General features: G+C 36.0%; 1 protein-coding gene across 1 annotated transcript; it reads left to right on the top strand.

The window, feature by feature from the left end:
* Positions 1-1,200: 1,200 nt before the first annotated feature.
* Positions 1,201-12,027, top strand: arl5a (ADP-ribosylation factor-like 5A). Its single transcript, XM_042495286.1, has 6 exons — positions 1,201-1,554; positions 7,967-8,027; positions 8,428-8,575; positions 9,178-9,261; positions 11,032-11,183; positions 11,369-12,027. Exons 1-6 carry the CDS (start codon positions 1,509-1,511, stop codon positions 11,415-11,417), a joined length of 540 nt encoding a protein of 179 aa, XP_042351220.1. The 5' UTR covers positions 1,201-1,508; the 3' UTR covers positions 11,418-12,027.

The following is a 12,027-nucleotide window of genomic DNA, read 5'->3' as shown; positions in this document are numbered from 1 at the left end:
CGTTTTAAAGACATACCCTTGTATCTTGTAATTTAATATTTGTTAAAAATCTCAAATTCAGTATTTTCTTTCAAACGGAAGATGGACAAGGAGACTTCTGTTCTTATCTGCCATATACAGTAGCTTTTATTGTTGTTGTTTCAAAACTTTTGAAGCGACGATTTAAAAGATTTGAATACTGCCTGTGAGAGAATGATGCATTGATTAGAAATTTGTGTGCACTGTCATTTTACAATTGTAATGAAATAAACTGCCCTTATGCTGTTGTATGGATAGCACTGTTTTTTCTCTCAGAGATACCAGTTGTTTGTCTTTCTGTCTTTGTCTAGATATTAAAAAAAAGCAATCACTAAAAAAACCTTAATATGATATAATATAATATTTATTATATTATATAAACATAACATAATATCATACAATATTTTCCACAAATCTATCAATTATTTGGTTTATAAAATGAAAAACAAACCCTAACTCTAAGGGGGATGTCTAAATTCCTTATTATTTTATATTTATTTTTTCTATCTATTGTTTTTATCTATCTTTCTATCTATATCTTTATGCATAGGATTTTCCCGAAAATTATGTCAGATCAGGAAACTTCTTTATTTTCTACATAATATATATTTCTTGACCATTTTTTATTTTTTTCTACATCCAATTTTCATTTTATATTTTGATAATTATTATTATTTTTACAGTACTTTTTCTCTATTTTACATAGAATTTTGTACCAACAGAACAGTACAAGTACATAAGTGCATAGTTGACAGCTTTTTAGCGCTGCACTATAATATGATATAATGTAATATAATATAATAAATATTTATATTTTTAAGTCTTAAATGAATAATTTATTTACCATAGATCAGCCAATCAATTAGGGAAATTGATTCAGTTTAATATAATCTTTCAATATAAGTTGAAAGAATATACAAAAATCATGTAATATTAGATAATTTGTTCTATCTATCTATCTTTCTGTCCATAGATATGGTATTTTTCCAAAAAATATGGTAGGATCAGTAAACTTCTTCTTTGTCAGAACATAACTGAGATTTACTGACTATTTTTTTAATATATTTTTCTGATTCGTTTTTTAATTTTACAAATTATTATTAACTGTACCTTTTACTCAACTTTTGTATAATTTTGAACCAACAGTACAGTGCAAGTGCGCATGCGCGCAGTTGACAGCTAACTAGCGCAGCGCACTTCACAACAGCCAGCTGATGCCAACCAGCTAGCCACAGCGGTTACCGTTTTGGTTTTGTTTTCGGCGAGACACCAACCGTCACAGTACAATATACACCCTGCAGGAGAGCCGCACTTCAGATTCATTCGCACAAGGATGGCGGTTGCACTTAAAGCCGTGACAGCTCTTCGTCTGTGTAGTTAGCTAGCTAGCTAGCTAGGTAAAGTTGATAGCACTGGATAGCATCAACGCTAGCTAGCTAGGTTACAGCGGTTTCTTACAAGCTGGCATCGAAAAAACAACATCGTCAGCCATGGGAATACTGTTCACGAAGCTATGGAGGCTTTTTAACCATCAAGGTAAGTGTGGTGTCGTGGTATTTATCGTTACATTGTCGAAGAAATGTGTGCTCGGTTGTCAGAGAAGGCCCTTTGAGAGAGACAGGTCAGCTTCGTCCATACTAGCCTGAGAAACTGCTTTTTTTTTTTTTTACACACTTGGCAGTTTATAAGTGTTATTTTGATTTTATTTGATTCGCAGTTTGTGTGTTTAAGCTTTACTCCGCGTTGGCATTGTTATTGCTTTTTTGAATTTGTGATAAAATATCTACAAACTCAGTACACGGTTTCTAAATTAACTTAGTGTTAGATTATTAATGCTCTCCGGGGATGGGGCGAAGGTTAGCTGAAACCAAGACGAGCCCCGGGTTGTGATCTTGAATCAGTAAACAGACTGGTCGTTGCGAAAGCTCTGTAACATGAGTCCCCGGCGTACGGTCCGGTGTTCAGCCCGGTTGACCGGTATTTTGAGTGGAGATGGCTCTACGGGCTGAGCACACTGAAGGCAGCCACATCAGCACAATATTTGGGCCAATAAGGATCGATGAATGACTTCAGACTGAACCACATTGACTCTGCGCTGTAATCACATCACCTGATCACTGTCAGCAGTACAGGTAAAATCCATTTACCCCTGGCTTGGCTTCTCTAAAGCAGAGAAACTGCAATTTTCTGAATTGTAAGACTGAGGATTAGTGCCATGTTAAAGAAAGAAGTTAGAGTTCGAGAATAAATTCATAATATCAAGATAATAATGCCGTATTTTTGAGAATAAAGTCGTGATATTATGAGATAAAAGTTGTTGTATTACAAGAATGAACTCATAGTTTTACGAGAAAAAAATCATAATTTTATGGGAAAAAACTGAAAGTATTACGAGAATTAAGTCAGAATTTTCCGAGAAAAAAGTTATGAGAATAAACTCATAGTATTACGAGAATAAAGTCATAATTTTACAAGAAAAAATTTTTAATATTACAAGAAAAAAAATCATAATTTTATGATAATAATATCATATTTTTAGGTGAAGGGGATAATGTATAATAAATACAAATAAATAAACAAATTGCCAGCGAACAGTAAAACATGTGAGAGCACAGGTCAATAGGTTACCTGTTGACTGTGTGTGGCACAGCACAACACCAGGGATAGTTGTAGCCTAGGAGGCTACCTGTGCGCTTGCCAGTTATATAGTTTGCTGGCAATGTTTATTTCAGTAATTTAATATTCTCTTTGTCTTATAATTCAACTTTATTCTTGTAATATTACGACTTTATTCTCACAATATGATGCCTTTTTTTCTTGTAAAATTATGACTTTATTCTCATAATATTAGGACTTTTTTTTCTCATAATATTACAACTTTATTCTCAAAGTGTCAACTTTTTTTTCCTGAGTGGCCCTAAACTTTCTGAGCCAGTCACGACTTAGGATCCACCTAATTACTTATTTTTCTTAAACAAGCTCTATTTTGATGGTTTATCATGCACTCTGGTACCTAATTTACATTCAAAACACATCAAAAATTCCTATTGTGGATCTGTTTAATTTCATTGTGAAAAAGAAACTGGTTCGCTGGGTCACATGGCATCCAAACGGGGCCAAAAGTTGAGTATTACTGCTGTACAGTGTAAATGACAATACCAGACAGTAAGGGGTTTTTTTACATACTGAACATAAGAGCTGACCAAATAACTGATTTGTGGTTTAACAGAAAATTCTCCCTTACTTGCTGCTTTTCTTAATATAGATAAAATAAAACTATTTATCCAGGGAAATTGCTGTGCAGAGGTTGCAATACAAAGTGAGGGGATTGCAGATACAAAGTATGTAATATACAAGGACTAAAATTGAAAATTCTCAAGCTTAAAGAAGCTTATTAGGTGTCCCTTTTCACATCTATATTTCATGTTATGATTTGCACTTGTATTTTGTAAATAAACTGAACTGAAGTTGCCGTATAACTAATATAAAGCATATATTAATTGAAAAGAGAAAACCCATCATCCAACTTCCTTTTAAAATGTCCACCAAACATCCTGACCGCTCACTGACAAACACTGGCTAAAGCTGTAATTATTTGCTTTTGCCATCTTTGTCCGTTTAGTCCTCAAACAGCACCTTTCTCTGTTAGATCATCTGCGGGTTCTGCTCCATGCTGCTTCCATCCATCATGTCACTGGAGTCTGTGAGGGTTTTATTGTAACCCCTGGATCTAACCCCAGCTGCACTTCCAAATCTCAGGAAGTCTTACGATGGCCGTCCCAGGCTGATTGATTCAACCCAGCAGAACAACAGAAGTTCATTCACAGGCAGGGGGCCGTCTCCCCGCAGAGCCTTAAAAAGTCTTAAAAGGCGTTGACTTAATCAATCTAAAAATAAGGCCTTAATCAGCCTTAAAATGTCTTAAATTAATTTTTCATACGTCTTGAAAATGCTAATACATAAAAGGTACGTTTTTTTTAAATCTTTTTTTTTCTGATATTGCATTGTTAAATCTCAACATAATAGGTAACTTAAGAAAAAAAGAAAAATTCACAGAATACCACTTGCATTGCTGTCAAAAATCATGTTTTGCATTACAGTAATTATTTGGGCAAAAATTCTCCCTAACCCCAAGTAACTGGTGTCTGGCCTTTTTTTTCCAAACTATCCTACTATCCTACATTAAAAAAAATATCTGTCATCAGAATATACATTACTATATAATTGAAATGAGTTCTTAAATAAAATAATAATGATTTTAATAATATGTTTACTGACTAGTTTTTCAAGATTAAAAAAAATATATATGTTTTTGTGGCAGAAAATTGCCTTTGGTAAGGGGCTCCAACAACATGAACAAGACACATAAAATCACAAAAAATCACACAACAGTTTATTTTGTTGTGCTGACTTGTGAGGGTGGTAAAATTTAATCAAGTCACTGATAATTAATGGTAATGAAAATGATTAGGTATTATAATTTCAAGCAAAGATATTCCAGATTTGCACGTTACCCTTAAATATGAAGATTTGCTTTTCATTTATTTAATGTTTTATTCTTTTGCTGCTTTGTACTATACTGTTGGTCGGACAAAACAAGCAATATGAAGATGCTGCCTTGAACTCTGGTTGATTGTTATGAGCAGTCTACACTATTCTTTAGATATCTATTTCACCAAGCAGTTCATAGAGAAAATAACTGGCAGAACAATGTAAAAAGAAAATGGTTAGTTGCAGATTTACTTTGAATGTGGGGGAAAACCACTGTAGCCACTTTACCGCCTGCATGTAAGGACGTTTACTGTTTGTTTCGTTATACATACAAGCAGCTTTGTTGACACATGCGTGACCTTTCTGGTCTAGACAAGATGTTTTTGCTCCTGCCTCTTCTTCCTGCACAAGACTGGAGATAGTGTAGTGAGCTGTGTGTTATGTCTATGCACACAGTCTGTTTATGTTTGAGGAAGCTATATTTTTTGCAGAAATAACGTTGCTCCTGTTCTTCACAGCTGTTGTTTTTAGGTTCAGTCGGGTACAGTTACATAGATAAGGCCCACATTTTGATCTCCTGCAATTGTCATCGCAGCTGCTCTCACTTCCTCAGCTTTAGTGAGGTTTTAGTTTCTCTTGTAACAGCTGTAGCCTAACTGTATGTGGTAATGTATGTTTTTATGGGGCAGAAAATGCAATTTATTAAGTTCACAGTTGTTGACTTTCTGAAAATTTGTTTCTCCTCACTCTAGTATATCATGAATACATTAAAAATTCAATGAAATTACGGAAAGTTCTCATCCGCTGTTTAAAAGCATTTTAAATTCACTGAATAAACATTATGAGGCACCTCTTCTGAATCATTTCACTGTGTTAAGTTTATCTCCACTGTCTGGATCTGTGAAAGTCTGGAGTGAATTGCTGCCTATTTCTTCATTCTTGCATTTGTTAATCTGTTTCATCGCTGTGTGAAAAAAAAACGACGCTCTTGAACCCAGCAGATAGATGACTTATAGATTGTCTCAAAGGCATAGCACAGCGGTATGCATAGCTGAAGAGACAGTCGGTTTCAATCAACAGTCGGATGCTGTGATTTGTTAGGAAGTATCCCATCATTTAGATTCAAGGTGACATCTGCGGTTGTTTTTTTGGCTGAACCTCCATCAAACTCGCTCATTCTTATGAGGTGGCTGGCCAAAGCTGCTGTTATCAGTTGAGGCTCTCTTGACAATATTTGCACATTCCAAAAGCTACATCCACACTAATATATTTTCATTTTAAAAATGCGAAACTATTGCTATGTTTATGGCGAGTGTCTTCTCTAGTCCGGCAACGACTGAAATGCCAAACTCGAGGCTTCAAAACAGGAGTTCACAAACCAATTGGTGATGTCATGGTGGTGTGTGTCCATTATTTCATACAGTCTATGGCAGGCGGCGTTTCCCAATGCTCTCCTTCAGTACCACTTGTCCTGCATCTTTTGGATTTTGATATAAGTGATCAACTCGTAATGATCTTAAACTGCTTGATAACAAACTGATCATTTAATTTAGCTGTGTAGCAGCAGAGAGAGAACTAAAACATGAAGATCAGTTGGTACTTGAGAGGAGAGGTAAAACGCTGGTCTATGGGCTTTACTTCTATTTATTTATTTATTTATTTTTTTTAAAAAAAAAAAGGACAACACAGTCACAAATTGACAGCACAAACACACTGATAACATTACGAATAACTTAAAAAATAAATTAATAGACAATAAAATAAATTTGCATGTAATGATTTGCACAAAAATGTAACTAATAAAACTATGTGCAATAATGCAATAAAAGGAAAAAAATAACCATTAACCATAACAACACGGTCTATCATAACACTAGTGTGGTGAAAATAAGTAGATCACGCAGACCATTATTCAGTCATGTGGGATGGGAGGTTCGCCAAGTAGTTGATAAAAGGTGCCATATTTTAAAAGAAAAAAATCAAGTTGACAGAATGTCAGCCGGCTGATTATTGGGGCTGATATTTGGCATTTCGCCAATTATCTGTATCAGTGTATCTTAATGATCGTTGATAAAATTAATCAATTAAAAAGTGCAAGGAAAGTGTCAGCATTGGAGGAACTTTTACTTTGTAAAATCTCAGGGAGCTATTGTAATTTATTCATTCTTTATTTAAATTTCACTTGACTGTATAAAAAAAGAAAGTTGCTGGGAACTTGCTGTATATGATGTTGAACATTTCAGTTTTGATTAAACATTTGTTAAAGGCAATATTTACAGAAATATTTTATTTTTTATTGTAAATGCATATAGGTTCCAGATATCAGTTCATTGAGTTAATTTTCTTCTGTAGAGGAATACAACTCTTCATTTCTGAGAGCCACGCTCCAAAAGGCAATGGGAGTAGAGGCTTTACTTTGCCTAAAAAACAAGACAACACTTGTAAACTTAGAAAACTGCCAAATGCCTTTACCACCATGGTCAGTGATACAGTTGCATTTTAAGAACTTGAAACTAGAAGTTCACAAACTGAAAGAAAAAAAATCAGGGGAATTTTAAGGCAAAACGTATCTGTTTTATAATCGTTGCACTTAAAGCTCTTATAAGAACAACTGCATACTGAGTGTGCAGTCCTTTACGTGTTTGTTGAGTGATGCGAGGCTGTTTCGTAGAACCGAAGATACTTCTGATAAGCTTTCCTTTAAACATGTACAGAAACGTGTAGGCAGACTTGGCTTTCTGTCATGCTCTAGTTTCTCTTGATCACTCATTTGGCCATAACTAGTAACGCTGACCGGTCTTTGTTCCTCATCTGTCTTCTGTGCTGTCACAGGATCTGAAACACTGCAACATAGTTAAGTTTAAGATTCGAAAAGAGCCTTTAGGGCTGTTGAAGCTTGTTAAAATGGCTCAAAAGCGCTTTGATCCTTCATGCAGTGCAATCTCGTGTCCTTTACCTTCATCCCATCCCTGCGCTTACTGCAGGACATCTTACTACCGGCTTGTCACTTTAGTGTATCAACGGCAAGAAAGCGATTCATTCTAGCTGTCACATCTTGTTAGTTTCTCTTTTAGGAAAGCCTGGGTGTGTTAGAGACTGTGTATGCCATCTCCACAGCTGCTGCCGGCTGCAGCCTGATTGTACAAGCTTGCTTTAAGACCACCCACAAACTCATCTGTGGCTGTGAAAGTACACCGTTCACAGCACCACAATGTCTCCGTTATGCTAGATGTGTGAAGCTACACATTTTAGAACTGGGGGATAATGCTGAACACAAAACGGGCTGTTGTTTGAATCGCTCAATGCGGCTCCACATTAAAAAAGACATCTTTTAAACAGATTTGTTGGCCGTGTTTATACAGAAGTCCTATATCAGTTAGTCTTCAGTACTTAGCCCACATATTGATGTCAGTGTTTGGTCTGTGAATTCTTAATAAGTGTCTTTATTGTCTTTCAGAACACAAAGTTATTATTGTGGGGCTGGACAATGCTGGCAAGACCACAATTCTTTACCAGTTGTAAGTATCCAAACACTATTTTATCAATCTATTTATTTATTAAGTTATTACGAATCAACTATTTTTTAAATTTAATCTTATTTAATTTAATTTAATTCAATTTAATTTAATTTAATTTGATTCAATTTATTTATTGAACATTATTTGAGGGCCTTATGGCAAATAGACAGGGAACAATTAGGGACTATGAAAGTAAATGGGATGGATAATTGACTGTTTTTGTTTGGTTTGTTCTTTAGTAATAGTGTCTTTGTCCCTGTATTTTATTTCATTTTTTTAGCTCATTTTGTGGCATGTTGATTGTTTGTAATGTGTTGATAATATGGTGCATCTTTTGTTTATTGTGAATGTTACATGTGTCACCCAACCTAAAGGTTTTTTGCCATTTTATATGTTATAGTTCAATGAATGAAGTGGTACACACCTCACCTACGATTGGCAGCAACGTGGAGGAGATTGTGGTCAACAACACTCATTTCCTGATGTGGGACATCGGGGGTCAGGAGTCCCTTAGGTCATCGTGGAATACATACTACACAAATACAGAGGTAAGAGCAGGTTATGTTGGCTCACTGCTAATCAAAAAGACCTGTGGTGCTTCTTTTGGCATCCACTTAATTTAGGTTGAACTGTTTGAACTAGAGCTAGACCAGAGACAACATATCAACAGTTGATAGTAGAACAATTGATGGTTATCATACATTGTTCATTTGCTTAGCTACAGAGGTAAAAAATGGAATTGAACAGAGAATTACACCTAAGTGTGAACATCTCCTTTCCTCTTTCGCTATCTGTCGAACTGTTTACACAAACCTCAATTTTAACCCTTGAAATCTGAGCGAATTTGCTTGATTTTTCAAATTTTTTTCTAAAAACATGGGAGGAAGGCAACAAGTAACTAGACAAGAAATGGACCAAAAATTAGCAAATTATCTGGGGCACCCAGTAGCTCACCTGGTAGTATGGGCGCCCCTTCACCCCTCACTCCTTTTTTTAATCTGTAACATAATTTTAAATATATCATTTTAAGAATTATGGAGGTTGTTTTTGGGACATGCCAAATTATGTCAGAATTGCCTGTGGTCTGATGAAATGAAGATGCAGTTCTTTCATTGATTCTCCTTTATTTCTCTCCATATTTTCTGCGTAGTTTGTCATCGTGGTGGTCGACAGCACAGACAGAGAAAGGATCTCAGTGACCAAAGAGGAACTCTACAGAATGCTAGCACATGAAGTGAGTGTCGTCAAAAAGGAGAATGATTCTATGTTTTTTTTACGTGTTCATAAAAAATGTCCATCGTTTATTTCATTTATCAGGTACAGCAGCATTGTTTCCATATGTAAGTTAACCTTTTATGAATATAAATGTTTTGAGATATAAATGTTGAAAATTTAGGTCCTGGGGTTAGACAAATGTGATGTATTTAGGGCTGTTTGTTAGCAAAAACCCGATGATACAATACGTAAAGTATATTGCAGTACTGTAGGAAAGGCGATATAGCGCAATATTTTAAGATCTAATTTTAGGAAAACTGTCAATGTTAATGGTGTACCTGTCATGACTCTGTATCATAGGCCTGTGTTTTTTGTGTTTACGCTATCGATATGTTGTTACATTGAGGTGTAAGAAGATTGAGTGCAACACTAAAGGATTTCGCAGTTGGGGGGGTTTGAACTCAACACAGTGAACCACTGCCACCACTTTTTGCCTGTAAACTATTAATTCAAAATCTATAATGTTTTTCAGAATTGATAAAATGTACCACAAAACATAATATCGCAATACTCAAATGTTAGATGTTGTCTTAATGTCAAAACCTAATGGAAAATTACTTAAGCTCTATTATCTCATATTAAAGTTACAAACATTGCTACAAAAAAGGGTCAAATTAAATTAAACACCACTCAGCAGCACTTAGCTGAACAAACAGCGCTTTGATAAGCTGTTTCAAAGCAATATGAGATCACTAACAGCTCTAAAATCTGTCAGATTCTCGGTGCAAAAGTCAAAACAACGGATGTTATGCAAAGTTAACTAATACATTTAAGAGGACTTTCTCATTGAACTATTTCCAAATACCGTTTGTACATAGTCAGTTTGCATAAAAACAAACAAACAGCAGATGCACGATGCTGCACAACCTCATGCGGCCCATCTTTACAGTAGTGTTTAAAACGAGGACTTCGTTATTTCACGTGTTCCTGGTGTTCAGACACACATCCATGACATTACTTGACCACCATCCGTGGTGTTTCTTTTTTTAATCAATACTTCGTCAGAGAACAGGTGTTAACAATGCCAACAACATTAACACACTGGAAACTAAAAGTGGCTGCTCCATTTAGCAGCAACAGATTCGCTGCACAGAGTCAGATGTCACTGAGGATGACAAGAGTCGACCAACAATCAATCAATCAATCAATCAACTTTATTTATAAATCACCTTAAAGAGCAACAATAGCTAAAACAAAGTGCTGAACATCAGGGCAAATAAAATCTAAAAACACAACACATAAAACAAGCAACAGCACAATAAAATGAGAACAATAAAAGCAGCAGTCATTAAAAACAATAAAAGCAAAATAAAACCAGTTTCATTCGATAAAATCAGTGTCTCTTGTTTTTTAGATACATTTTTGAACAATACCGTTAATGATAATCACATTGTTAAATGTAATGCGTTTTCCTGAGATGTACTTCATAATAAAAGTCAGCTTGTGTTTCGCCAATTAAATGCTTTTAATTTGCAGCTGCAGCAGCAGGAAATATTAAGTTTGCAATTAGCAGTAGGTTTATACTGGGCTTTACGGATAGTTAGTGCAATAAAGACAATATCTTATCTTGTAAATTGCCCGGTGTAATGAGTAACACTGGTTATGTCACTAGTCTATAAACTCTCTTACTCTTTGACACCATTTTCCATAAAATGAAATGAAACATATGCATAAAGTGTGTCTTGAACAATCTTCTTTTTATTCTCTCCTCTTTTTATTCATCCTCCAGGATTTAAGAAAGGCAGGTTTGTTGATCTTTGCCAACAAGCAGGATGTGAAAGGTTGCATGTCTGTGGCTGAGATCTCCCAGAGCCTCCAGCTTACCTCGGTTAAAGACCACCAGTGGCACATCCAGGCCTGCTGCGCCCTCACTGGGGAGGGGTAAGAATTGCATTAACGATTACCTCCTGCTACATTAGACTGTAAAAAAATGACAAAAAGAAAAGGGTCAGAAAATTGTACAGAGCGTTTATCTTGATGCTTGTCTATCTGCTTTCCTCTCCCCGTTTTTCCTCCAAATCCCCGCTCCTCTACGCCGACACTTCCAATGTCTTGTTTACCTCCAGGTTGTGCCAGGGTCTTGAGTGGATGATGTCACGGCTGCGTGTGAGATGATGACCTCTGACTTTGATCAAGAGTGCGCCCTCGCTCTGTGTTTCCTCTGCCTCCAGACATAAGCCTGAAACGAGGATCGGGGGGTGTGAGGTCGGCTGATGGATTGGCCCTCTCCTGTTTTTCCTGTGATGCTGACGCGGGCACACCGCTGCCGGGACGTTATATTCTTCTGTGATAATTTATTTTACAAAAGAACTCAAGAACAAAAAAAAAAAAAAATACACAACCTTTTCTGAAGGACATTGAACAACAAAAGAGACTCAAAATATTTAAATTTGTGCACGGTTTTCCTTTTCAGCAGAACGCAGAAGTCAGCAGAGCGTCTGACTTGGAACTGTACATGGACTCATTCTTCAGCTGTGTGTGACTCCAGCCCACGGTGGCCTTGCAGTATTGCCAGACTGGCTGTGGCAGTTTTTATTGCCCCTCCCCTGTGTGTACAGTCCAGTATTCTCTTTTAACGTGGTGCCTGCAGCAGAATGTTCAAGTGATTAAGGTTGATGGCGACTGAAACATGCAGAAAGGAGGGTAAAAATCACAATATGCCCTCTTCTTTTCAGTCCCTATGAATAATCAGTGAAATAAAGTGTTTTTATCTGTTTCAGGTGAA

Source organism: Plectropomus leopardus, chromosome 10, assembly GCF_008729295.1.
Source record: "Plectropomus leopardus isolate mb chromosome 10, YSFRI_Pleo_2.0, whole genome shotgun sequence".
Classification (NCBI taxonomy): Eukaryota; Metazoa; Chordata; class Actinopteri; order Perciformes; family Serranidae; genus Plectropomus; species Plectropomus leopardus.
Note: the sequence above shows the minus strand (reverse complement) of the source record. Positions and strands in the feature narration are given on the sequence as shown.